At 52.0% G+C, this 27831-nt stretch overlaps 1 protein-coding gene across 3 annotated transcripts in view; it reads left to right on the top strand.

Annotated features, from left to right (window-relative positions):
• Window positions 1-27831, top strand: part of ACSS2 (acyl-CoA synthetase short chain family member 2) — a 38092-nt gene that overhangs the window by 4897 nt on the left and 5364 nt on the right. For 2 of the 3 annotated variants that reach the window (XM_064167308.1, XM_064167307.1), the window contains exons 3-13: window positions 17052-17143; window positions 17671-17774; window positions 18047-18119; window positions 18888-18963; window positions 20985-21099; window positions 24953-25090; window positions 25319-25489; window positions 26168-26301; window positions 26808-26940; window positions 27405-27461; window positions 27738-27818. In XM_064167308.1, coding sequence (XP_064023378.1) covers window positions 17052-17143; window positions 17671-17774; window positions 18047-18119; window positions 18888-18963; window positions 20985-21099; window positions 24953-25090; window positions 25319-25489; window positions 26168-26301; window positions 26808-26940; window positions 27405-27461; window positions 27738-27818 — 1174 coding nt within the window. Of the gene's footprint in view, window positions 1-17051; window positions 17144-17670; window positions 17775-18046; window positions 18120-18887; window positions 18964-20984; window positions 21100-22767; window positions 22807-24952; window positions 25091-25318; window positions 25490-26167; window positions 26302-26807; window positions 26941-27404; window positions 27462-27737; window positions 27819-27831 lie in introns of all 3 variants that reach the window. The other variant, XM_064167309.1, reaches the window with a different exon arrangement.

Below are 27831 nucleotides of genomic sequence, written 5' to 3'. Positions count from 1 at the left end.
GCACCCTCACAGTAAAGGAGATTTTTCTCACATTTGGACAGAACCTCCTGGATTCCAATTTGTGCCTATCCCTGACCAAGGTCTGGCCCTGTCCTTTAGCTACTGATCAGCACTGAGAATTTCCCTTGTCAGTCTGCTCTTCTCCAGTTTCAACAGCTTTAGGGCTCTCAGCCTCCTCTCGGAGATGCACCAGGCCCCTCAGCATCTTTGTAGCCTCTTCTGGACTCTCTCCAGTGGTGTCTCTCTTGAGACACTTCTCTCTTGAGAAGCCCAGAATGGGACTCAGTTCTCCATATGTGACATCACTAGGGCAGAGCAGATATGGAGAAGAACCTCCTTCTTTCAGCTTGCTGCTCACACTCTTCCCAATGCACCCCAGGAGACCATTTGCCTTTTTGGTCACAAAAGCACACTGCTGGTTCTTTGGAATTTTTTCTCCTCAAACCAGTCACCTCAGCTGCAGCCCTGGTGGGGCCAGGAGGTAGAGCTTTCCACACTGTTTTTAGCCTTCCTCTAGCCAAGGTGTGTGAGCTTAGCAGAGTGCTGCTGGTTTCTGCCATCTTTGGGAGACTGTCACTTTCCTGCTTTCTTACACTTGCATAGGAGAGAACACATCTGGAACAGAGAAACAAAGATAGTGAAGAAACAAAGATAGCTGCCAGAGCTTAGTGGGGCTTTGCTTAAAGAAGTAACTGCTCATGGTTCTCATTCTGGGCTTAGAACAAACATGATGTGCAAAGATGAAATGCAGAAGGTTTCTGTGTGGGTTTTTAAAATGTAATAAAGGAGTTAAGGGGTTGTTGCTGTGAGATTTCTTCTAACAAAGCTTTCTGGAAGGAGAAAGAGCATGTTTTAATAAAAACTTCAACAAACAAACCCAGGCAACAAAACAAAACAACCAAAACAAAACCCCAAACCACTAAAATGGATACAGAGCACACCTGGAAGTAGATTTTGGACAGCAGCTTTCCAGAGAGGAGGCAGATTGGCAAGCACTGGTTTAGTTTAAATGTCCTGCTGGGACCAAATGGGAGGGAAGAGATGAGTCAGTCTTTGTTCAGTGGTGCCCAGTGACAGGACAAGGGGTAACAGGCACAAACTTGAACATCAGAAGTTTCATCTGAACCTGAGGAGGAACTTGAATTTAAGGGTGATGGAGCCCTGCAACAGGCTGCCCAGAGGCTCCATCTGTAAAGACTCCAAACCCACCTGGTTATGGTCCTGTGTGACCTGTTTACCTTGAGTTAAACCTGCCTTGGCAAGGGGGTTGGACTCGATGATCTCTGGAGATCCCTTCCAACCCCTGTGATTCTGTGAACCAGCTGGTTCCAGGGGTCCTGGTGGGCTGCTGGTGCACCTCAGTCAAGTGGCTGTTCCTGGCCATGGAGTTGCTTCATTCTGGGATGGCACATTCCAGAACCAAAAATGAAACCAGGTGAAGCAGTTTCATTTCTCTTGTAAAGGTCTGGATCTCTTCCGTGTACTAACAGAAACCTCACCATGAGTGGCTGAAAGTCCCTTCTAATCCAAACCATTCTATGAAAATAACCTGGCCTTAAACTGATGAGAACAAAGTGTTTGGTCTCCATCATGCAGATCAGCACTGTTTGGTTTTCTCTTTAGTTCCTTTCTCAGCTACCAGTGTATTGTATGCACAGATGCTAGAGCTGGGGCTGTTGGCTGTGAACATCCTGACGTCCGAAAGTAGTCAGCTCCTGCACCTTGCAGTCAGCTCTGCTGCTCCCACTGCCTTCAGGACCTTGGAGTGTCCTGTGTCAAAGTGACTCATCACTCCTTTAGTAACTTCCTGGATGACTTGCAGCCAAGCAGCCTCTTTCTACACTGCTCTGGGAGTGAAAGCACAGCCCTAAATCACATACTTTGTGTAAAGAACAAAAACTGAACCATTTGTAAGGTTGTTCTCAGTGCCACACTTGAAGGCGAGTGCCTGCAGGTGCTGTGAGCAGTCAGACCTGTGTTGCAGGTGCTACCAAACAGCCTTACTCAATGCTGCTGCTCCTCCATCACTGCTGGGGAGGGATTTATTCTGAGTAAGCTCTGCAGCAGTGGGAAGTGTTGTGGAAAAGTTGCCCCGTGCTTAGTTTCTGCTTGCAGCAGCTCCTTTCCTTGATGGAGATTCTCTGTGGGAAAAGGGTTGGTCCCCTCTCAATCCTGAAAGTCAGCAAGGGGGGCATCCTCAGCAGCCCATGCCATTTCCCCAGTGCATGTGCTGAGAGAGAAGCAATGGATTGGTGGTCTTGGCAGACAGGAGTTATTGTGGAAGCATTGTTGGACAGTATCCTGGCCTGCTTCTGGCAGTTGGACAGATTACTAAAGCAGGTAATAAAAGATGCTGAAGATCCTTGTAGTTTATTAAGCTTGTAGGTCTTGTGTCCTCCTTCAAGGGTAATGGCAGCTTTAACTTTCCATCAGTGTAGCTGTCTTCTGGTAGATTTTGTGTGATCATAGAATTGTTTGGGTTGGAAGAAACATTTAAGGTCATTGAGTCCAACCATCAACCCAGCACTGCAAAATCACCACTAAACCACATCCCTCTGCACTGCATCTACACAGCTTTTAAACTCCTCCAGAGGTGGGGACTCCACCACTGCTCTGGGCAGCCTGTTCCAGGCCTTGGCAACCCTTTTACAGAAGAAATTGTTCTAATGTCCAGCCTGAACGTCCCTGGTACAACTCGAGGTCGTTTCCTCTTGTCTTTTCATCCAGCCTGGCATGGAGTTCACAACACTGGCTGCAGCTGCCTGAATGCTGCCGAGCATTTTGATTGCTGTGCCTCCAAACGGGAACATCTCTGCTTTGCGAGGCCCTCTCTGACTGAGCTATGGGGGTACTGCAAGAGCAGGAATATCAGTAGAAACCTGATGTTAGAACAGAGTAAAGGGAGTAACTGTTGTAGCTCAGACACATCCAGGTTGTCTGCTTTCCCCGTTTCTTTCATGGAATTCTCCTCTCCCGGTTCTGGGACAGTCATCACCCAGTGTGGTTAGTGCTGTGGCAGTAGTGTCAACAGCTGCTGTGTTCAGGTGCTCATAGATAAGTGCAAACTGGGCCAGGAGGGACTTGTAACTTCTCCTCAGATGTAGCTTCCTGGTTTGACTCTGTTGGTGGATGGAATCTCCATCTTCAGCTGTCAGCTTTTTAGAGCAAGGCCCTCCTGGACTCAGAATTAACCCATTTTATCTCCTCACTCTGACTGTGCTACTGCGGGGCTGGTTGCAGGGGAGAGATGAAGGTGGTGCTGTCCCAGGGCAGCATGGTGCTGCATGCTTAAGGATTTGAAGATTCTTGGTTTGGCCTGAGGGGCTGGGAAACACAAGGGATTGTGGTCTGAATCTTGTTTCCAAAGGTTGGGTGTGTATGTGCTGAGAGCTGGCATCTGCCACTTTTCTCCTCTGCTGTCTTGAGGTTCTTCTGTCCCGAGTGCCTTTGTTATGCTGTGCACTTGTGTGCTGTAGCCTGCATCCTCCTCCTTACTGCTGAAATCCCTGAGATGGTTGCCAGATGAGTGATTGTGCCAAAAGGATGAAGTGAGAGCTGCAAAGTGCCTTCTTCAGGCAGGTCCTGTCCTGTGGCTTTGCAGAGCGTGGGCTGTGAGCCAAAGTTTTGAGTGCCATGTTACTCAGGCAGCTGGCAGCCATGGGGTCACTTGAAATTGTTTTTCTCTTCTGAGGCCTGACTTGGAAGCAGAGTTTGACTCACCCCTGCCAGGTATGCATGCTGGTTTGCTGGGAGATGCTGGGAAGGATGGTTGATTTGGTATCTTGGGAATCTCAAGCCCTGTTCCTGCTTTCCAGAGCTGACAAATGCTCTTCTGCACTGCCATGCAACAAAGGAAGGAAACAGGTCTTAAAGGGTGGTGACCACTTGGTTGCAGTGTCTCTGGTCTCCTGAGCCCTTTTGGAGGCACCCCTGGACTTGTGCCTCCATTGGGTGTTCGGCATTATTGAGTCGTTTCACTGAGAGTAGCTTCATCTGAGCTCAAGTGACCTGTGCTCCTGTTCCTCTAGGCAGAATGGGACTTTCCTCCTCTGTGAAGCCTGTAAAGGGAGAAGGCACTCAGGCAGCAGTTGTGTGGCTGCTCTGGCTGAGCAGTGAGGAGAGGGCCTGTAGAGGCTCTCCTGTAGGACATAACAGCCTTGAATTGGGGGAGAAGCTTTCATCTGGTTTGTGTTGTAGCTGTTCGCTCCCAGCCTCTTGCTCTGAAGCCTTGGCAGGGGTGTATAAACACAAGGGAATAGCCAGGAAGTATTTGACCAGCCAAGCTGGATGTCTCTTAAGTGCCCAGGATTTGGTGCCATGCACCCCTGAGGGCTGCAGGAACCTGAACATTAAGTTGCAGTGCTGCTGTCCAGGGTACACTGTGTGTCACTGCAGGTTGGCTGCGCCAAGGACCAGGAGGTTGCCAGCCCCATTCTATCTGGAGAGGGCAATAGAAGGGGTCCTGGGAACCAGTAAATCCAACTTGCATCCCTTGTGATGCAGTGGAATGGGGTCACTGTGTGCGGGGACCAGTACAGTCTGCTGGGCAAAGCACTGGAGCTGCTGTTAAGTCCTAGCTGGCAGGCATGCCAGGGTGCCAGCCAGATGGCACGGAGCACAGGTGGCTGTTGTCACACCCCATTCCCAAGGCTTCCCACTAAAGGTTGTTCAAGGAAGCAATTTAACTGGAAACAGAAGAGAAGCCTTTCTGTGGAGCTAGTTTAGCCTCACTGTTTGCTTCCTCATTGTTAATGGTCTCTTCAGGACCAGCAGCAGGCCCTGCAAGGATCAGTGTTGAAACAGAGCTGCTGGTGGTGGTCAGGCTTATTTGCCTGTGGCTGCTCTGGAGATGAAACCCCAGACTCTGGTTCTCACCCAGCAGAGGATTTTGTGTTAGTTTAAGAGGCTTTTTTTGGTTGAGCTGCTGTGAACATCCCAGGGCTGAAGTGCAATGCTGCTGTGTAAATGGGACCTGTGGTGGATTTTATGTTCTTGCAAGGTCTTCCACTTAGGTTGGGGCAATCCCAAGTACAAATTTAGGCTGGGTGAAGAGAACATCCCTGTGGAGGCCTTGAAAGTGCTGATGGATGAAAAGCTGGAGATAAGCTGGAGATGAGCTGGCACTGTGCACTCATAGCCCAGAGGCAGACCTGTCATGGGCTGATTCCCAGCAACGTGGGCAGCAGGAGCAGGGAGGGGATTCTGCCCCTCTGCTGCACTCTACTGAGCTCCCCCCTGCAGTGCTGAGGCCAGCTCTGGAGTCCTCACTACAGCACAGACAGAGACCTGTTGGAGTGAGGCCAGAGGAGACCACAGCAGTGCTGGGAGGGCTGGAAGCTCTCTCCTGTGATGCTGGGCTGGGAGAGTTGGAGTTATTCAGTCTAGAGAAGAGAAGGCTGCAGGGACACCTTTTGTGAGGGTGGTGAGACACTGGAACAGGTTGCCTGAAGAAGGACTCATCTCTGGAAGCCCCCCAGGTTGGATGGGCCTTGAGCAACCTGGTCTAGTGGAAAGTGACCCAGCCCACACAAAGGTGGTTGGATAAAGATGGTCTTTAATGTCCCTTCCAAGTCAAACCATTCTGTGTTTCTTACTTACTGCTTTTCCCTCACCCTGCTCTTTGCTCTGACAGAAGGCCTGGTTGGGCTGATGGAGCACAAGGGATTTTTCATGAATTCTCCTTTACACCACCACTATCTTGAAGTGTTGTCTCCTACCCTCTCCAAAGCCACCTTTCTGCCTGGTGCTGGCTGTGTGGTTGCACAAGACGTCCCTGGGAGTGCAATGAGAGCTGTGCCTGCACAGACAAGAGCTCTGCATTTTCTGACGTCTATGAAACCTGTCTTCTGTGACACTGGCAGGTGTTGCAGGCACCTCGAGGTGCTTTAAGAGTGGTTTGGTGACTATGGGGAGGGGCACTGTGGTTTTGCAATGATATCTTGTGAGTGTTGGCAGGAGGGCTGAAACTTGGGGTGGATGAATGGAGTTCATGGACAGAGAGGATGGTGAACTCCTGCTGGTGAAAGATGAGAGCCTTCACTTTGCTCATTGGACCAGAAAACCTGATTATTTTATTGTAGCTGTCTGAATGGTTTCTGGCTTCTCCTCTGGCACCCTGCTGTGAGTGTGCAGCAGAAGTGGGCAAGGACTCAGGCTCTGTGGGAATGAGATTTACCCTGAGTAGTGGTGTCCACGGGGGACAAAGTAATCAGAAGAGAGGTGTGCGTGTGTGCCTGTTTCAAGCACAGCATTTTCCCTGTGGCTAGTTTGGTGTCCTTGGTGGCTTTCAGAGCCCAGAGTTGCTGGGCTGCAGTATTGACTGCCAGTGCTTTGACAAGCCCTCTCAGGTCCCATCAGCATGGTGGGCTTGCTCCGTGCCCAGCCCTGTGGCAGGGCTCTTGCACAGGCTGGAGCAGGGTTTCAGTTCTCTGTTTGCACTTCTGCAGTTGGCTGCTTGATGTCGAAACCTGGTGTGATAGGAATCACCACCCCTGGCACTTCTCCACAGCCCATCCTCTCCAGTCACCTCCCGTCTTCAGGGGAATCCCTCAAGGAAGTTGGTAGCCTTCCTGGTTGCTTCTTTCTGCAGCTACCTGAGAGGAGGTTTTAGAAGTGGGTGTTGGTCTCTTCTCCCAAGGAACAAGTGACAGGACAAGAGGAAATGGCCTCCAAGTTGCACCAGGGGAGGTTTAGGTTGGATATTAGAAGAAACTTCTTCACTGAAAGGGCTCTCAGACATTGAAACAGGCTCCCCTGTTCCAAAGAGGCTGAGATGTGGTGCTGAAGGACATGGTCTAGCACCAAACTTGCTAGATTTAGGTAATAGTTGGACCTGATGATGTTGGCCACACCTTGAGTATTGTGTTCAGTTTGGGGCACCATTGCAAGAGGGATGTGGAGGTGCTGGAGTGAGTGCAGAGGAGGGCAAGGAAGCTGGGGAAGGGCCTGGAGAATAAATCTTAAGAAGAGCAACTGGAACTGTTTAGTTTGAAGAGGAGGAGGCTGAGGGGAGACCTCATTGCTGTCTACAGCTACCTGAAAGGAGGTCGTGGAGAGGTTGGTACTGGTCTCTTCTCTGAGGTGTAACTAGTGATAGAACAAGAGGGAATGGCCTCAAGCTGCCACTGGATAGGTTTAGACAGGACATTAGGATTTTTTTTTCCCCAGCAAGAGTGGTCAGACATTGGAATGAGCTGCCCAGGGAGCTGGTGGAGTCACCAACCCTGGATGTGTTTAAAAGTCGTTTGGATGTGGTGCTTGGGGGTATGGTTCAGTGTAAACTTTGTAGAGTAGGGATATGGGTTGGACTTGGTGATCCCAAGGGGCTTTTCCAACTTGAATCCTTCTGTGATTCTGTGATCTTAAAGGTATTTTCCAACCAAAGCAGTTCTGTGCTTCTGTTCTATGATTCCATTCCATAACTTTTCACACCTGGGTTCCTGATAGTGAAGCATGTTTTACAGTCCTGTTGCCATCTTGTAAGAGATGTTGCTTGTACAGAACAGGACAGCAGTCCTGCAGGTGACATCTGGCCATCACCTGTAGAGGTTTCTGAGACAAGAAGTTGAAATGTCCACCAAAAATCTGCTTAAAAGTTTCGTTTCCTGGCCTTGCTGGGTACTGTTTGAGCCTCCATTGAAATCAGCTTGCCTGGCTTTTGGTGTTTCTAGGGCTGGAAAGTGTGGCAGTGTACAGCTTCTCCCAAAATGGGACATTTCCCATCTGCAGGCACCTTGGGGACTGCTTTACTTACAGAAGCTTTGGCCAGGATATGTCTCATGGCTTGACTGCAAATTGTTTAAGCGAGGAATCAGCTCTGTTGTGCTGGAAATAAGCTCAGGTAAAAATAGTCTGTGCTCCTCTGGAGATATCAGGGGAAGCATCTACAGCATTTGCCCTCGTGTGCTTCTGCAGCCATGGCTTTGGCTGGCAGGGACTGAAGTGCTGGTTGAGGTCAGCCAAACTCAGTGACGTTCTGCATGGCTTTTGCATTTGAGCTCTGTTGCAGCACTACCTCAATTGGGTGAAAAAAAACCTCCACTGGTTTAAAAGTCTTCAGCTTTCCTCTAAATAGGTTAAAAGCTCTCAGTTTTCTTCTCTGGCTGTTCTCCTGTCTTGTCAAGTGCTTCAAGTAGGGACATAAACAGAGCTAATCCATGTCCTCTTGTCTTGGTGGTTACTCAGTACTCATAGAATGTTCATGGAGTGGTTTGAGTTGGAAAGGATATTAAAGGTCATCTACTTCCAAGCCCCTTGCTCTGGGCAGGGACACCTCCTACTAGTCCAGGTTGCTCAAGGCTTCATCCAACCTGGCCTTGAATACCTCCAGGGAGGGGGCATCCATGACCTCCATAGGCAGCCTGTGCCAGTGTCTCGCCACCCTCACTGTAAATAATTTCTTCCTAATCTCCAGTCTAAATCTACTCTTCTCAGGCTTCAGTCCATTCCTTCTCATCCTATTACTACAAGCCCTTGTGAAAAGTCCCTTCCCTGCTTTCTTGTGGGCCCTTTTCAGCTACTGCATCAAGCAAGTAGGAAAAAGGTGAAGCCATAGAGGAGCAGAGTTTCCTCTGAGCAGATGCTGGTCAGTGTGGAATGGCTGCTGATGCCATGGCTGGGGTGCTCTGTGTGCTTTGTAAACTGCCTTGTTTTGTCAAAGGTAGCAAGATAAGAGTAAAGTTCCCTCAAAGAAGGGCTTGGGAACTGCTAGTGAACCTATCTGCTCTAAAACTACCACCCCTGAGTGTTCTGGCTCTCAGGTTGTGCAAACCCCAGCACATTGAATTTGCCTGCTTGTTTATGCTGGCTGATGAACCTCAGATTCGTGGCATGGTGGGGGTTGGAAAGGACCTGTGGAGATCATCCAGTCCAACCCCTGTTCTAAAGCAGGTTCAGTCACAGCTGGTTGCCCAGAGTTACAATGTGCAGGTGGCTTTGGAATCTCTCCGGAGAAGGAGACTCTACAACCTCTCTAGGCAGCCTGCTCCAGGGCTCCAGCACCCTCACACCAAAGAAGCTTCTCCTTATGTTCAGATGGAACCTCCTGAGTTCCAATTTGTGCCCATTGCCCCATGTTCTGTCATTAGGCACTACTGAGAGGAGTCTGGCCCCATCCTCTTGCCCTCCACCCTTTAGCTCTTGCTGAGCCTTGATCAGATCCCCTCTCAGGCTGCCCTTCCCCAGGCTCTCAGCCCCAGGGCTCTCAGCTTGTCCTCCTCACAGCGTCTCACAGCTCCTCAGCATCTTTGCAGCCTCTGCTGGACTCTCTCCAGTAGTTCCCTGACTCTCTTGAAGTGGGAAGCCCAGCAGACCTGTAAGCCAGGAGGTGTCAGTTCCTTTAGACATGTCTGAGCAGTCCACAGCCTAGAGAAAGGGACTCAGAGCAGATTTTGGGGTGTAGCCTTGCAGGTGAATGGGAAAATTGGTGGGAATTCTGGAGGGCCAATAAATAAAGGAGTGATCTTGGAGCTGTGTCCATCTCCAGCTGGATGCAGGGTGTGTTGAAGTGAGCAGTGGCTGGACTGCACAAGATAAATATTATTTCTCTGGATGTCTCAGGTCCTTGTTTGGGCTGCAAATAGCAAGAGCAGCTGAGAATATATTTAATGAGCAGGAGAGACAGAAAGAGGGATGTGATTTTTCCTATGGGACACGAGCAGCTGCGCAGGCTGTTGGATGTTTCCTTCCACATGGCTGTTCTTAAAGGTAGTTAGAGGACAGATGCCCTGATCACAGAGCAGATGATGGCTCAGTGTCCCTTTAGAAACATACACCTCTGTAGCTGATTTGTAACACACAGGCACAATAGTTCTTATGTTTGGGTCGGTTGGGCTGGAGAGGTGGCTCTTGGGGTTGGACATGGCATATGACACTTCAGAGCTCAGGCTCCTTCTTTGGCACCCCACAGTGCTGCTTGCCAGCCTGGTTTGGGTTCCTTGATAGCAGGAAGAACCTAGGTCCATCATCCACTTTTATCTGAGCTGGTTTGGATTAGAGTTGGATTGGACTGGAGCTCTGGTAGACCTTTCCTACATGTGTGTGGGGCACTGGAGGGAAGGATCATAGGGCAGCTTTAGTGCAGGTCTCAGAGTTAACTGTGGGTTTAGAAGGTGATGCTGTGCAGTTGATAAGTGTTTTCTTTTCCCTGGGATGTCATTTGCCAGCTTTACTCTGCAGTGTTCTCTCAGTGCTGCCAGACATTTCTGGACATCTTGGGAAAACCTTCCACCAGCTCCTCCCAAGCTGTGCTCCATCCTTACACAGCTGCTTGTTCCTTCATCCTTGTCATGGTGCAAGATGATTTGCAAGTGGCTGCAGGGCCAGCAAAGGCTGAGCTTACAGGGAAACTTTTCACTCAACAAACCTCCCCAGCCTGCCCAGTACTGCTCTGGGTGTCTGTGGGGGCAGATGGGTGCCTCTGCATGGGCAGGGCTGGGCAGTCTGTCCTGTGGTTAGGAAATATTCTCATGAAGGACTTTTGCCAACTCATTTCAACCCCTCCCAGCTCCCTCCCGGAGCTGATGGTGCCAACCCTGCTGGAGACCCTTCTGCTTTGGGAACACTTCCACACTGAACAGTCCCTGCAAACAGCAGAGTGTTTTTCTGATCCCAAAGGGGTCTTTTTATGATCATCTGGCACAGCTGATCTCTCCAAACTTCACCTCTCAGCATGGGTTGTTTTCTCCAAGCCAGATTTTCAACGGGCTCCTTACTTCACTCTTGATCCTGTGTCAGGTGGGAGAAGCACGGCTGGGGTGGAGGGATCAGCTGTTTGGTGGCTGTTCTTCCCAGCCTCCCAAGCTGTCTCCAGGGTCTCCTGAGAGCAGCTGAGGTGCCCCTGACAGCTGGTGGTGGCAGCGGCTGAGCACGCAGCCCGCGTGTGCCAGCGCAGGCGTCGGGAAGGCCTGGGGCTCTCGCTGCCCATGCGGCACGCACGTGAGCCCCTTCCCCAGATGGCAGCAGCTTGGCTCATCCCAGCCCTGCCTGGCATTTTGGCTGCTCTAATTCTGGATGCAGGCTGGATGGGGAAGCCGGGAGCCCAACTGGCTGTCCCCAGTGACCTTGCACGTGAGGAGGTGTCACCGTGCAGGAGCCTGCGGAGAGGAAAGTTCCTTCCTTTGCCTTGTACTTTGTGCTGGAGACAGGCTGCTGGTGGAGCAGGAGCTGGAGACCTTGCTGCCTCCATCCTGTGCCTCTCATGCACCAGCTTGTCATCACATCTAGGAGAGATTTTGGGTGTAAGATGTCTTAATTTAGACGACACTAGAGAGGTTTCAGGGTGGATATTCCCACAGGTGCTGTCTCGGCTGGAGTTGCCCACTGTACAAATTCTTCCTGTGATGTTGCATCATCTGGGAAAAGGCCCTTTCCCTCTTCCCTTTTCAAACTGGGAATCTGTGTTTGCTTAAGGGTGCTTTCCAGTAGCTAAACTGTGGAATCTGTTTCCTGCTTTGTGCAAACCTGCTCCATGGCCTCCATCGCCTCTCTGCCGGTCAGGGAGCAGAACCTGGTGGCTTTGAGGTGGTTTGCTTTGCTCTGAAAAAACTTTCCTTCCAGGTGCTCCACACCCTAGCTGTGCTTGGTAACTTGGGTGAATGCTTTTATTTGAGGGTGGTGTGGTCACAGGAACTTAAAGAAGGAAGTGAAATGATTTTCAGCCCCTTTGGTCCTCAGTAGGAGTGTTTAAGTTGTCAGATAGGCTTTGGCTTTTTGCCCTGACATACTCTGGTCTGTGATTTTTCTCCCTCTGACTGTCTGTGGATCTGCAGATGGTCTGACAGATCCCAGAAGTTGTAACACTTCACTTGCTTGGCTTATTTTCATCATTTTCTCCTGTACACCAGCTTCTCTTAGTGCTGTTACAAACCTCATAAACCACAATTATCATTAGCAATTGCCTTGAAAACCAGAATTCCCACTGGAGCAACCTGTGCCTCCTGCTGCTGCAGGCAGCATTGCACAGGGCAGCTGTGCTCATCTGTTACTCAAATGGGTCATGCAAATAATTTTTCTTTGGAAATGTGGTGAAAGAGAGAAGCTGAACAACATTCTTGAGTCAATCTTGGGTCAGCTTTGCTTGGCTGCTCTGGGAAGTATGCTGCAGCCCTTTGGCTACTGAGTTGTAGCAGATTATGAACCACAGACTCACAGGATACATCTGATTGAAAGACCATTCAGTCTAACCCTCGACCCAGCACTGAAGAGTTGCCACTAAACCATGCACCCCAACTCATGCTGCTTGTTCCTCTACAGCTGAGATGCTTGAGTGGGCAGTGTAAGGCTCATGTGGTTATGTGAGGAGTGGTTGAAGCAGAAAAGTGCTTTGAAAAGTCAGCCCTGATGCTTGGCAAAGCACAGCAACATCTTAACCTGCTTTGGTGCCAATATCCGGGAGTGTATCTGGCAACAGCTTCCTGTTCCTGAGCTGCTTTTCTACACTCCTGACTGCTCCACAGGGTCAGTGCTTGAGTTGCTGTGGCTTAAAAGAACCCATGGGATGGAAAGGACCTTAGAGATCATGTAGTTTTGATCCCTTGCCCTGGGGAGGTACACCTTCCACTAGAACAGGGTGCTCAAGGACTCATCCAATCTGGCCTTGAACACCTGCAGGTTGAAGGTGGCATCCCCTGAAGAGATCACACTGGCATTTATAAAGGTGCACTGTTTCTTGCAGCTTCAGAATTGGATCACCCAGAAAAGAGGCCATATCAGACTCCCTATATGAGACTTCAAAACATGCTGCTCAGCAGAGAAAGATCTGGGGATGCTGGTTAGCAGGTGGCTGATTGTGAGCCAGTGTGTGCCCCAGTAGCCAAGAAACCAAACAATATCCTGGCCTGGATCATCAATAGTGTGGCCAGCAGAAGCAGGACTGTGAGTGTCCCCCTGTACTCAGCACTGCATGGGCACACTATGAGTATTGGGTTCAGTTTTGTGCCACTCAGTCCAAGAAGGACGTTGAGCTATTGGAGCATGTCCAGAGAAGGGCAACAAAGCTGGTGAAGGGTCTGGAGAAGGCAACTCACTGCTAGACCAATGATCCCATGCTGGCAATCACAGCAGTGCTGCTGCCAACTGTTCCTATCACCAGTTCTTAAGTTAGGATGGGTTTAGGGGGCTGGGCCCTGCAGGGCTCAGGCTGCACACTGTAGGTGTGTGTGTGAGCGCTGCAGTTCTGCTTTGTGTGTGTGGTTCTTTGATTATTATGTTTCTTTTCCATTGAATCTGGACAAGTCAGCCCATGTGAGAGGCTCAGGGCTGACAGCTCTTGCTTGTATCCAGTGGGCACTGAAGTGAAGAAGCCACTCACAGGACTTTGCTGCCAAGACTTTCCAGGCTGCCTTTGACGCATGTAGCTCGTGGTAGCGTGCGAGTGGGCACCCTTTAAGATGCCCCTTCTCAAATACACAATGCTCTGAGCTTTTGTGCTAGAGAAGAGGGCAGAGCAGTCTCTGAGTGCTGCTGCAGGCACTCACTGAGTGTTGCTGCAGGCATCCAAACTATTTTCAGACATGGAGTGACTTAAAGCTTGCTCTTGAGAGACTGCTCGGAGGTCTTTGGAGATGCTGTGAAAGGAGAGGTCTTGTTCTGCACAAACGTGGACCTGACTCATTTCCCATTAAGCACAAAGTGGTCTTCAATTCTGAAGCCTGAGGTTTGCCCTGCTGATGCTAGTGAAGCTCTTTTGCAGTCTCACAAAGAAAGAGAAAGGTCTTTTAAATCCCTCTGAAAAGCAAAAGTTTTAACTTCCCTTGGCCTTTGCTCTGTGTTTCTCCAACAGTGCCCAATGTGTGCTGGTTTTAAGGACAGGCCCCAGTGTATTCCCTGACCTGAATTTCCCTCCCAAGGCCTGCTGAGGAGGACTTGGTGTATTTGAGATGCTGTTCTTGTGCAGGGAGAGAGGGACATCTGAGCTGAGTGGCTCAGGGCAGATCTGTGTCCCCCATGGGTACAGTGTTAGGGAGGCAGTGCAGCTTTGCCCAGAGGACAGCCCAGGGCTGTTCGTCCTGAAGCTGTCATTCAGTGTGGCCTGGCTGCCATCTCCCCTTGGCTGCTGGGCAAGCATAGAATGTTTGCAGAGCCTTTTGAAGGAGCCTGTCTCCATCCCACCATTGGCCCATCTTGTGGCAGCAGTGACCTCCCCAGCCTGAAGCAGATCTGTTTTGCAGAGCAGCATATGGCCACGTTCTGTGGGAATCTCTTAAGGAGCCAATATAGAACAAGAGGAAATGTCTTCATGTTGCACCAGGGGAGCTTTGGGTTGGACATGAGGAACAATTTCTTCCACAAAAGGGTTGTCAAGCCCTGGGACAGGCTGGCCAGAGCAGTGGTGAAGTCCCCATGCCTAGAGGGATTGAAAAGCCATGGAGATGTGGTGCTGAGGGCCATGGCTGATTGCTGTAGTGTCAAGCTGCACATGCAGTGCTGCTGCACATCTCAACCCAAGCAGGTTTGCACAGATGGGTCCTGCACCCGTGGTGTAGCTGAACCAAGGAGAACTTTATCTGCTTGGAGAGGGAAGGCACTCAGAATGTGGCTGGTCACAACAGGAGCAGATGCTTTTCCTTTGAGCCAGATCGGTTACAGCTGCTCAGTCCAGCACTGGAATCAGCTGTTGGATCTTTGACCCTCAAGTAATAAAATCAGTAGAGAAACTCTGATTTCCTGTTTTCTCTTTCCTAGACAAGTGCCCTGCTGTGAGGGACCTTATCTGATGGTTTCACATGTCACAGTATCACAGTATCACCAAGGTTGGAAGAGACCTCACAGATCATCAAGTCCAACCCTTTACCACAGTGCCCAAGGCTAGACCATGGCACCAAGTGCCACATCCAACCTTGCCTTGAACTGCCCCAGGGACACATAGCTCAAAGTGATGCTCTTGCTTCTGACTGGGAAAGAGGAAAATGCTCAGATGCCAGGGCTGAGCCACTTGCTCTGGGCACTGATTCTCATTACCACACTTTTCTTTCACTTTGTATTCCTGTTTCTTTCCTCAAAAGTGATCAAACTTGACTAAAGCAACAAGCAGGCAATCCCCTTTTGGGAGCCACTGCTGGGAAGATCATAGGAGTATAGAATCTTTTTTGGGCTCTGCAGTCCTAAGGGAGGACACAGCACGAAGGTGCTTGCTGGCTTCTCCCCAGCGCTGGTGTTGGCTTTCATTTGGCTGCACATGCTACAGGGGACACTTTTCCAAGGGGACTGTCAGCTGAGAGTGATGCCCTTGTTCTTCATGGATCACTGAGGCTTCTGTGCTGCCTGCCTCGGGGAGAGATCTGGGAAAGTGGCTTCTTCCTTCCTGGGTGTGGGAGATGCCTTCTCTGCCAAGTGTGATGTCACTTCGGATTCTCCGCTAACCCTGTGATCCACTGCGAGTGCCGCCTGGTTTGCCTGGCTGAAGCAGTGTCACCCTGCACTGAGCTGGTGTGCACTTTGGTAGCAAACCATTTTAGCTGTCTTTGGTAGCAAACTGAGGTGGGGGTCGGTCTCTTCTCCCTAGTAACAGGTGATAGGATGAGAGGAAATGGCCTCAAGTTGCGCCAGGTGAGGTTCAGGTTGGACATTAAAAGAAACTTCTTCAGTAGAAGGGTTCCCAAAAGCTAGAACAGGCTGTCCTGGGAGGTGGTTGAGTTCCCCATCCCTGGAGGTGTTTAAAAAAGGCAGAGATGTGATGCTGACTGCCACAATTTAGCACCAGGCTTGGTAGAGTCAGCTAATGGTTGGACTGGATGATCCTAAAGGGCTTTTGCAGTGGAACTGATTTTATGATTCTATTCAATGGTTTCTCCAGAAGTGTGACATTCCTGCTCCATTTCTGTGTGGATGTTACTCTTGCCTCTTCTTCCTATTAGTGTCTTCCTCAGATGGCACCTGGGCTGCAGGAGCCCAGAGGTGGCTCATGGAGGACCATGGAATAATGTAGAGCAGCCATAGGTTGAGTTTCCACGAGTGTGTATTTATATGCCCTTGGGAAATAAGATAGCCCCTGGCATCCTCTCCCAGTCCATCAGGTGGTGGGTATTTAGGGTATTTAAAGGCTGGGGACTGCTGCACAGCAACATTGTCCAGTGCTTCCTGCACACATATCTGAAGGCATAAGTGCCACCCAAGAAACCATGGCTTGCTTCTGAGTGTGCCCATTCAGCTGTGGTTCTGTTGGTGGCAATGGTCACTGCCAGCCCAGAAGGTAGCCATGTCCTCGGCTTCATCACAAGTAGTGTGACCAGCAGGATGAGGGAGGTGTTTGTGACCCTCTGCTTTACTCCTGAGACATCTTACCTGGAGCATTGCATCCAGTTCTGGTGCCCACAACACAAGAAGGGCACAGAACTGTTGGAGTGGGCCCAGAGGAGGCCATGAATATGATTAGGGGGCTGGAGAGACTCCCCTATGGGGACAGGCTGACAGAGTTGGGTCTGTTCAGCCTGGAAAAGAGAAGGCTACAATGAGACCTTAAAGCAGCCTTCCAGTACCTGAAGGAGGCTACAGGAAAGCTGGAAAGGGACTCTTTACAAGGGCTTGTAGGGATGAGGGGCAGTGGCTTTGAGCTCGAAAAGGTAAGATCTGGACTGGAGGTTAGGAAGAAATTCTTTCCAGCAAGGGTGCTGAGACACTGGAACAGGTTGCCAGGGAGGCTGTGGATGCTTCCTCCCTGGAGGTGTTCAAGGCCAGGCTGGATGAGGCCTTGAAGAACCTGGGCTGGTGGGAGGTGTCCCTGTTCACAGCAGGGAACTTGGATCTTTTAAGTTCCCTCCCAACCCAAACCATTCTGTGAGTCTCTGAGCCTGTGAATGACTCTCATTCCTCTCCCCAAGTACCATCCATTTCCACCCATGCATTCAGTTGCTCCTGGGTGGGGGCTGGGGATTTTGGACTAAGTTCGGGGAACTTTATCTCAGTGTTGGACAACTTCAGTCCAGAACTGGATTTTTGGGGGTTGGTTACTCTGTGCTCAGAAGAGCAGGTGAGGACACAGGAGCCTGTGACCTCGCAGCGTTCCTCTTCCCTTGCCGTGCTGGGTCAGTGACAGATCTTATCTGGCTTTTCAGGGAAGGCAACGAACCCGGGGACTCTGCCAAGATCACCTACAGGGAGCTGCTGCACAAAGTCTGCCAGTTTGCCAACGTCCTCCGCAGCCAAGGTATGGGGCTGGAGCAATGGGAGCCATGGCTGCCAGCAAGGCATCAGCCCAGGTTCCCAGAAATGGGGTTGGTTTGTTGTGTGGCTGCCAGGCTGTTGACCGATTCTGTGCAAGGCTTTGCACCTCTCCCTCTGCTGCTTGCATTGTAAAGCAGGCTGGGTGCAGGTTTACTCTGCAGCATACCTTTGGAGATACACCTCTGGTTCTGGCTGTGAAAACTAACAATTCTGGTCATGGCAGCTGTACAAGGAAGGAATCTGTGCTCAAAACTTCCTGCTCTGGGGTTTTCCAGTGAGCAGAGGGCACTGGTGACGTTTCTGCCTCCCTCAGTGACAACATGGAGTGTCACTGCAACTGTCTTACTAGGTCTTGAAAGAAAAAAACAAGGCTGGCTTAGCTCTAACTCCAGCTGAAGCTTCATTGTGTGCATCTAAATGTTGGTTTCAAGTGAGTTTCTTTCTGTGCCCTGTCTCTGGACCTGCAGTATGTTGGTTTTGACAAACCCTGAGTTCGTTTTCCCTTCACAGGGGTGAAAAAAGGAGACCGAGTTTCCATCTACCTGCCAATGATCCTGGAGCTGGTGATAGCCATGCTTGCCTGTGCCAGGATTGGAGCTCTGCACTCCATTGTGGTAGGAACAGGCCCTTTGGCTTGCCTCTGGGTACTGAGCTCTTGTTTTGGGGAGAGGGGCTGGAAAGATGGGTGCTGACCATGGGATGGATGGAGTGTAAATAAAGATGCTACTGTTTCCTGGCCCTTTTCTGTGTCAGTGACAGGCTCTGTCAGCTCTCTCCATCACTGCCTGGTGGCAGCACTCACCACGGGTGAAGTGCACAGCTGCTGTTGGGTGTTTTGGGGTGGGTTTTTGCGTCCTTGCTGACATGGCTGTGGGATCTCTGTCAGTTTGCAGGTTTCTCAGCAGAGTCTCTTTGCGAGCGGATCCTCGACTGCGGTTGTTCTCTCCTCATCACGGCAGGTAAAGTGCCTCTGTGCCCCCAAGCCATGGCTGTTCCCTGTCTGAAAGGTCTCTAATTCAAAAGCCAGAAGCATTTGGAACTGGAAGAGGAAGGGGCAATGCTTCAGCTGAGCTGCTGCAGGGCAGATGCTCTGCTTGTAGCTGTGTTTGAGTGCAGCTTCCTACTTTGAACATCCCATGAAGCAGGAGCAGCTCTCCTGCTCTGTCCTGTAAAGCATGATGTCACCAGCTGCTAATGACATGTTGCCAAACACTTCTCATCCATGTTTCTCCTCTGTGTCAGCCAGATGTTTGCAAGATGTGCCATTTATGAGGCAGCCCTAATAGGGCAATTCCCTCCCTTCCCAACTCCAAGGCCACCTCAGCCTTGTGAAGCAGACACCAAGCAAGCAGTGGTGTTTGCATGGGAGTCCACTACATTGCCCCAGCAACAGTGCAACAAACAGTGGGTTTGTTAATAGGTGCAAGCATGCAGAGGACCCACCAAGCTGCAATCTCTGTTCTGGCTGCATTGGATTATTTCCCACTGAATATTCCCAAGAGACATGTCAGGTCAAATTGGAACCTCTCCCAGGGAAGGAATGTCACCATTTGTCTTGGCATCTGTTTCTCTAGGCCAAAAGGCTGGATTAGGAAACCTTTCCCATCAGCTGCCTGCCTGCTTTCCCTCACTGCTGTACATGAATTCTGCTGTGCTCTCATGAGCTGCCTGTTGCTTCCAGCTCTCCCAGGCTGTGAAGCTCCTCTATCTTCCTTACCATTTTACAGATGCCTTTTACCGAGGGGACAAGCTGGTTAACTTGAAGCAGATTGCAGATGAAGCCCTCCAGAAATGTAAAGAGAAGTAAGTTTGGATCCCCTTGATAGAAGGGACTCACAGAATCACAGAGTGCTTTGTGTGGCAAGGGACCTTAAAGACCATCTTGTTTCAACCCCATGCCATGGGCACCTGCCACTAGACCAGGTTGCTCTGCCTCATCTATCCTGGCCTTGAATACTTCCAGGGAGGAGGCACCCACATCTTCTCTGGGCAACCTGTTCCAGTGTCTCATCACTCTCACTGTCAAGACTCTTCCTAATCTCCAGTCTGAATCTACAATCAATGTGAAATTGTTACCCCTTGTCCTGTCACCTCACTTCTTAATGAAGAGTTGAAGTGATTCCTCCCCAGCTTTACTTCAAGACTCCCTTTAAGCACTGAAAGGCCACCAGAAGGTCTCCCAGGAGCCTTTACTCCTCCAGGCTGAACAACCCAAATTCTCTCAGTTTGGCCTTGCAGCAGAGGGGTTCCAGCCCTTCCATCATGCTCGTGGCCTCTTCTGGCCCTGCTCCAACAGGTCCCTGTCTCTGCTGTACTGAGGACTCCAGAGCTGGCCCCAGCACTGAAGGTAGGGGTCTAAGCAGAGAGGAGCAGAGGGGCTCAGATATGAGCCAGCATGTGCCCAAGTGGCCAAGAAGACACCAGTATCCTGGCCAATGTCAGGAACAGTGTGGCCAGCAGGACTAGGGCAAGAAAATAATCCCAGGGGAATGACCTTTCCAAGTTAACAGACACAGAGCTTGTGTGAGACCAAATGTGGTCTTGTAAGTTAGATGAGACCTGAGAAATGAGGGCAAATAGTCTGCATGGGAGAGATTCAAGCTCTTTAAAAGCATTTAGAACTCTAAACGTTGGAAGCATGAGTTTATACATTTGTAAAAGCAGGTACCTGGAAGGACAGAAGTGATTCTGGAGCTGGGCTTTAGTTCATGGAGACACTGTACCCCTGACTGGCCTGAGGGAGATGAGATGAGGTTGTTTGCATTTAATAGAGGTTGTTTGCATTTATAGAGGTCGTTTGCATTGTGTTGGCTCTCAGGAGGGGCCAAGCACATGGTCTGTGGTGTAGAATGTGGCTTTGGGAGCCTTTCCTCTTCTGAATCAAACAACTGATAGCAGCTGGGGACGGAGGTAGCCACCTGGTGTTTCCTGGGTGCTGTGGGAGCTCCTGTCTGTGGCCAAAAGGCAGGCAAATTGGGGATTTGAGAGGAATCTCCCCAGCAGTGACCTGTGACAGATGCTTGTGGAGTCCCTGTGTTCTGTGGAATGGCACCTGGGGTCCTTGCGTTCTGTGGAATGGCATCTGAGGTCCCTGTGTCCCGTGGAACGACACCTGCGGTCCCTGTGTTCCCTGGAACGGCCCCTGGGGTCCCTGTGTTCCCTGGAATGACACCTGGGGTCCCTATGTCCCATGGAACAACTCCTGGGGTCCCTGCAGTTCCATGGAACAACACCTGGGATCCCTGTGTCCTGTGGAACAACACCTGAGATCCCTGTGTTCCCTGAAATGACACCTGGGATCCCTGTGTTCCCTAGAACAACACCTGGGGTCCCTGTGTTCCCTGGAATGACATCTGGGGTCCCTGTGTTCCCTAGAACAACACCTGGGGTCCCTGCGTTCCCTAGAACAACACCTGGGGTCCCTGTGTTCCCTAGAACAACACCTGGGGTCCCTGTGTTCCCTGGAATGACATCTGGGGTCCCTGTGTTCCCTAGAACAACACCTGGGGTCCCTGCGTTCCCTAGAACAACACCTGGGGTCCCTGTGTTCCCTAGAACAACACCTGGGGTCCCTGTGTTCCCTGGAATGACACCTGGGATCCCTGTGTTCCGTGGAATGACACCTGATAAGCCATGCACAAACCTTTGCTCTCCTCCAAGCCCTGTTCCCTTGGCTGCTGTCCATTGGTGGCTCCTGGTGTGCCTGGAGTTTGCATGGTGGCATCTGCTCGAGGCCCCAGCTCTGCCTCCAGTGGCACCAGTAAAGGCCACCAAAGGCTCAGCCCTGCCTGAGCAGACTGATCTGAAGCTCCTGCCTTTTACAGGGGCTCCTCTTTGAAAAGGTGCATCGTGGTGAAACACATGGGGAGGGAAGAGGCAGCAGCGGATGGCTCATGCAGCAAGTCTCCCCCTCTCAAAAGGCTGTGCCAGGATGTGCAGGTATGCTCCTGGAGGGGGATTTCACTGCTGTGGGCTTAAGTCCAGCACATTAATCAGTGCAAAAGCACTACAGTGCTTCCCTGGGTGCTTCTCTGATCCCTGTTCCACTTTTCTCCCCTCCTTGATGTTCTTGCATTGGAGGTGATCTGAAAACTGATTTCTTTGCCTTCTCAAGATCCTCTCTGTGCTGTTTCCTTTACCACCGTGGCTAGCTGCCAGCCCACAGCACTCCTCAGAGCAATGGAGTGCATCTTCCAGAGCCACTAGAACAAAGACAAGATGCCCATTTCCCCCTGCTCAGTGAGGGACTTCTAACTGTCACGAAGACATCCACAAAGAGACAGCAGCAGCTCTCTGTTTGGGTTCTCTTTATACCCTGGCTGAGTCTGAGCTGTGCTCATTCTCGTTAGTTGGAGGCAAGAGTATGAGAGGGGCAAACTAAGGATCTGAAACAGAAGTTTTAATGGCCTTTAGGCCCCCAGTCTTTATTTGGTACCCTGATGGATGTCTGCCACACTAACCCTGTATCTGTCTCCCCCTCTGTGCAAAGACTGAGGTCATCCTGCGCTGCAGCTCTGACAGTGGCAGCAGGAGAGGTAAAACAGGAGGTGCATGTTTGTGATGTGGGTTCAAGCACAGCCCCCAGTGCAACAGCAGTGAGTGCAGTGCAGCCCCTGTGTGGCTGGCTCAAGAGCTGTGTCAGCTGTCAGGGCTGGGCCTTTCCCTTGCAACTCAAACCAGATGAAAGGCTGTGAGCCCGAGTGGAAGGAGGGGAAGGTGTCATGGAGATGAGCTCCTGAGGCTGCTGTGCAGTCCTGCTGTGTCTGGCAGCTACCAGATGCCTTTATCTGCTTACAAAGCTGGTCGATTTCAGCTGCCTGACAGCATCTTGTCTTCTGTCCCTGTGCAGTTGGTGATTATTTGGGCTGGGTTACCCCTAGGCTGCTGCTTGCTCCAAAGTGGGTTGTGTTTGGGGAGCACAGTTGAGCTTCTGGCTCTGATTTCAGGAGGGATGATCTGTGCACATCCTTGCAACAAGAAGTCCAGCAGAATCTTGGTCTAGGAGTTCATTTTCTTTGCTCAACTGTGCTAATTTTACTGGGGTGTTGCTGACCACGTTGCATTTGCCTTCTCTGCCCCTTCTCTTGGTGAGGGCAGGACAGCTGCCAAGGGTTGGGAAAACTGGAGCAGAGCAGCCCCTTCCTGTGTGAGGCTGTTTGTTGTGTGGAGGTGAAGCTGCTGTGCAGAATGGCCCAGGAGGAGGCTGGAGGAGTCTCTTCCCTTTGGCCTTTTCCTGCTCTGCTAGTTCAGACACTATATTGAAGACTTCTTTCCCTTCTGAGTAGGCTTTCTCCAAGCTGTTGGCTTGTGTAGGGCTGTCAGAGTGTCTGTGGGCCATATGCTGGCTCTGTCCTTCTGTACCCAGCTGCCCACATGCAAGGGGTGGTCTCTGTGACTTGCCACGGAGGCAGTGGGTCCCTAAGGAAGATGATGGGCAAGGGCAGGATTTTGCTTAGTGGGCATCACCTGGCCTGGCCCTGGATCCAAGTACACTCCAGCCTGCTAGGATGGTTTCCCATCATCCAGGCCTGTGGACTTCCGGCTCCCTGCCTGCAAATGCCTCCTCCCCTTCTCGACTTTCACACCCTCTTTGTGGATTTTTAACAGGAAAAAAAGACTGAGAGCTCACAGAAACTCCATCCCAAGGTATTTACACAGAGCTCTGCCTTCCTCCTCCTGGCACCTCCCTCCTGCTTTCCCCTCCAGCGCTCCACCTCCCTAACTGCTCCAGCTGCCCGGCCACACCTGTCCTCCTAACTGAGTTGCCAACAGCTGCATGTTAGCCATAGAGCTCCCACTGCTTGCCAGGGCTGCCCACCGGTTCGGGGCCAGTGCAGTGCCACCAACTCTGCTGTCAGAAGCAAATCTGCGTCCCAAACCCCGGAATGCTGAGCGGGGGAAACACGGAGCCAGAGGCTGCCCTGTCAGCGTTTGGGAGCTGCTTCAGCTCTGCCTTTACAAAGCAGCTCAGCTCTCACCATGCACTTCTTTTGGTGGTGAGGCTGGCAGGCAGCACCCACAGCTTCCTCACTGCGCTGGTGTGCCACGGGCAGCGAGCCTGGTGCTCTAGACCCAGCATGCAGACACTGCCTGCCCCAGCCAAGGCCAGCAGAGGTGGGCCTGACCTCAGGGGCTGTCTTCTGTGCCCGGAGTCTGACTTCTTCTGTGGGGCACTGGAAGCTGGGTGCTAAAATGGAGAGATCCTTGAAAGAGGGTAGTGATAAAAAAGCTGTTGGATGGGCTGGTGTGAGCCTGTCTTGGCCTTATTTGAACTGGTGCCTTGCTGGGAGCTTGCTGGTGGGACAGACTTGTGGAAACAGGTAAAGCCAGGAGCCCTGGACATCTGTGAAAGCTTTCCAAGTGGATTTGGTTGTCATTGAACAGTTTGGGGTGGAAGTGACCTCAAAAGTCCTCATTCACACTCCCCTGCCATGGCCACCTTGCACTGGACCACATTTATCAAAGCCTTATCTGACCTGGATTTGAATGCTTCCAGGGATGGAATATCTACAACCTCCCTGGGCAGCCTGTTCCAGTGTGTCTCACTGCCCTCACTGTAAAGAATTTCTTCCTTCTACCTAATCTAAATCTCCCTCTTTCAGTGTGAAACTATTACCCCTTGTTCTGTCCCTGCACTCCCTGATGAAGAGTCCAATCCCATCTTTCCTGTAGAGCCTTTTTAGGTACTAGAAGGCTGTTACATGGTCTCCCCAGAGCCTTCTCGAAGGCTGAACAGCCCCAGTTCTCTCAGCCTGTCCTCAAAGGGAAGGTGCTCCATCCCCTTGGTCATCTTCATGGCCACTCTCTGAACCTGCTCGAGCAGGTCCACCTAAGGTTCTGCCCACTGGGCTGTCAAGCAGTGTCCCCTGCACCACATGTGCAGGAGCCAGGTGCTGGGGTCCTAGTGCCTCCAGATGGCACAGGAACATCTTCAAGGCTGCAGTGAGTCACCACTTGACACTGGTTGCTCTCCATGGCTCTGTGCACCCCAGCTAAGAGAGCTATGGGGAGCTCTGCAAGGAGTAGATGTGCCTCAGCTGTGAGCTGTGAGGCTCTGCCCAGGCAGAGATGTGGAAATGGAGGTCTGTGATGAGGGGAGGGAGAGGTCACCACTGTGCTGCCCCCAAGCTTCTCTGAGGAGAGGCAAAAAGGTCAGGTGGAGTTAGGTCTTCAACTGTCTTATGCCACCCCAGAGTGGTAACCACCAGCATGATTCCTGGGTGACCTCTGCCCATCAGCCACAAGCCTTGGTGGCTCTCTTACAGCTCTGGCACCTTCAGGCAACTCCTCTGGGCTGGCTGGGTCTGTGTTGGAGCAGTCACTTCTTACCTTGACATCCAGATAGCAGATTTTCTGGGGTCTGCAGAGTCAAGCAGTGTGAGCCCAGCATGTCCCTGCTTGCCTTGGGCCATGCTGCTCTAGAAGTGTCTGCAAGGTGTATGGGCCTGGTGGATGCCTGGCTGTGCTGCTTGGCTGTTTGCAACCTGGGACAGCAGCTGCTGCTGCAGGCCCTTTCCTGCCTGCTGCTGAGAGGGCTTTATCAGCCTGACCAGTGGTTTGGACAAGCTGCTTCAGGTCTGGCAGCCAGACTGTGGCTGTGGGCTGAGAAGAGGAGCTGCAGGAGTGCGAGCTGCAGCTCTGGTGCATGGTTTGCAGTAAACAACTGGGGCAGAAGCTGTGCTATGAACAACTGCCTCCATGGTCCATGATGGGTGAAGTTGGGGCTCCTCTCTCGTCTCCTCTCCTCTCTTGCCTTTGGGTGGGCCTGTTTCTAATCCTCTGCTTCCCTCAGACCCCTTGGAACCCAGCCGTGGACGTGTGGTGGCAGGAGCTGATGAGCAGCGCCAGCACCGAGTGTGAGCCCGAGTGGTGTGACGCAGAGGATGGACTCTTCATCCTCTACACAAGTGGCTCCACTGGGAAGCCCAAGGTATGCTGCCCAGCTCCCAGCAGAGCCAGTCACACCTCAGCTGTGGGAAATGGTGAGGGTCCTGTTGGGAGACAGAGGGGAGCCATGGAGCAGGGGAGGGAGCCTGTGCTGGCCACTGCTGCTGAGCTGCTGTTGGAGCTCGGTGGATGGGTGATGGTTACCTTGGCCTGGGAGAGTGAGGGCCCTGCTGGGAGCTGGTCCTGACTCTTGTCTGCTTTCTCCTGCCAGGGTGTGCTGCATACAGTGGGTGGATACATGCTCTTTGCTGCCACCTCTTTCAAATACGTGTTTGATTACCAGCCTGAGGATGTGTACTGGTGCACAGCCGACATTGGGTGGATCACTGGCCATTCCTACCTCACTTATGGACCCCTGGCCAACGGGGCCACCAGTGTGCTGGTGAGTGTTTGAATTCCAGGGTGGAGATTAGGCTGCATCCCTGCTTCTCACCTGATGCAGTGCCCTGGGCTCTGTAAGGAAGGGTGGCAGACTTCATGGAGGGCATGAGTGGCAGACAGGGGAGCTAGCTTGTGGGTGGCTAGAGCTGGTTGGGGAGCAGGGGGAGATGTTCTCACTGCTGAGGATGATTTGACCACTTGCTTTTCATTCCCTTGGCAGCCTGCAGCTGTAGCTTGCAGGCAGATGAGGAATCTGGAGGCCTGTCCCCAAGATGCCAGGGGAAATGGGAGCAGGAAAATCAGTGTCTCATTGTGGGGGTCTGTTCTGGGGTTCTTGGTACTTTTGGTTGTGGTTTTATTGCTGTGTTTGGGCCTCTCACTGTCTATTATGTGGGCAGGGTCACTTTGGTTGGTGGGACTGTGTCACAGTGGTCACCCTTGCTACTAGGGTGCTTCAGGGGACAGTTGCTAGAGCACCCAGGGTGGGATGATGTGAGGAAGCAGTCAGAGAGGTCCCTGGACTGGGCTGGTTTCACTGAGCGGTGCCCCTGGCATTCCCGTAAGGACATGCTGGGATCCACCTGCTGCTCCCCGTTGTTCTCAGCTCCTCCCGCCTGGGAGGTGCTGCGGAGCAGCGGCAGCGGGGAATGGCTGTGTGACTGCCCTGTCTCCTGCTCAGTTTGAAGGTGTCCCCACCTACCCGGAGGTGGGGCGCATGTGGAGCGTTGTGGACAAGTACAAGGTGACCAAGTTCTACACAGCGCCCACAGCCATCCGCCTGCTGATGAAGCACGGGGACGAGCCTGTCAAAAAGTGAGTGCCAGTCCCCAGGGGCGTGAGGATCCTTGGCTCTGGCACAGCCAGAAGCTCCCCGTGCCGGGGCTAGGGGCTCCACCTTCCTCTCTGAGCAGCAGCTTCCTCTGCATGGATAGGCCAGGGTCATCTGCCTCCTGCACAGCCACATTTCTGCACTCCCAACACTAACTGCACTGTGGCCCATCCGAGCAGGTCCATACACTGCAGCTCAGCTCAGAGACTGGCTCCCTGCTCCTGCCCCAAAGGTGTGTGTGGGGCAGGAAGACCTTCTGCCTGCTGCTCCTTGACCCAGGGAGGGGAAAGAACAGAGTAAAGTAGGAGCTTGGGGTAAAGACCCCAAAGTCACAGAGGTCTCCTTTCTTCCCTCACAGAAGAGGGCTGAGGAGGGCCTGAACCATGCCTGAAGCCCCAAGCACACCTTTGAGAGCCCAGGGGTTGCTGTAGGCTCACAGCTGCTTCTCCTCTGGCCTGCTGAGCCCCTGCCAGCCCCCTCCTCTCTGCAGGCACAGCAGGAAGACGCTGAAGGTGCTGGGGAGCGTCGGGGAGCCTATCAACCCTGAGGCCTGGCTGTGGTACTACCGTGTGGTGGGAGAGGAGAGGTGTCCCATTGTGGACACATTCTGGCAGACAGAGACAGTGAGTCCTCTCCTGGTGTCCCTGGGGCCTCTCTTTCCCTGGTGCTCCTTGCAGGGTGTCTGGGCAGGTTTGCTGGGCAGGTGTCTTTGAATCATAGAATCAATCAGGACCACTTGTTTTGCTTGCCTCAGAGACTCTGGTCTGGCCTGCAAGTGTTGGTTCCCCCCTTATTCTTTCCTGGGCCTCAAACATGCTCCAAAAAGAGACTTTCCTCTCCAAAGGGTCCCTGCCTGTCTGCTCTGGACCCTGCTCTCCTCCCCCTCTTCCTCTCTCCCAGAAGCTCCAAAGCTTCATGCCCAAGCACTGGCTCCCTCTCCTCAGCTGTATCCTTCCCAAGGCCCTCCCCAACTGCCCTGAGCAGCCTTCATCAGACTTGGACATGATGATGTGACCAGAGCTGATGCAAACATCTGTGGGAAGGGCTGGCATGGCCCAAACTCACCTGGTTTGTCCTCTCTTTGCAGGGTGGCCACATGCTGACACCCCTCCCTGCTGCCACCCCCATGAAGCCAGGCTCTGCTGTGAGTACCTCTGCTCTCCTCCCCAGGGGCAGGGAGGGCTCCCAGGGCCATGACAAGGCAGTGGCTGGCACTGTTTGTACCATGGCCTGGTGGTTACCAGCCTGCCAGGGTGCTCATGGGATGGTGGTGCATGCAGGGAGGCGCCCACCACCCAAATTCTCATGTGCCACAGCCTCTTGGAAGCTGCCCTTGCTCTGCCTCCTGCTCCTTGTGCCTCTGGGGGTTTAATAGCTGAGCTCACCTCCCTGTCTCCTTGCTCTCTGGTCCCCATGGCAGACGTTCCCCTTCTTCGGTGTGGTCCCTGCCATCCTGAACGAGTCGGGGGAAGAGCTGGAAGGAGAAGCAGAAGGCTACCTGGTAAAGAAGGGCT

The sequence above is a fragment of the Pogoniulus pusillus genome, chromosome 29 (genome assembly GCF_015220805.1).
Source record: "Pogoniulus pusillus isolate bPogPus1 chromosome 29, bPogPus1.pri, whole genome shotgun sequence".
In the NCBI taxonomy this organism is placed as follows: domain Eukaryota; kingdom Metazoa; phylum Chordata; class Aves; order Piciformes; family Lybiidae; genus Pogoniulus; species Pogoniulus pusillus.
This window is presented reverse-complemented; position numbering and strand designations above follow the sequence as displayed.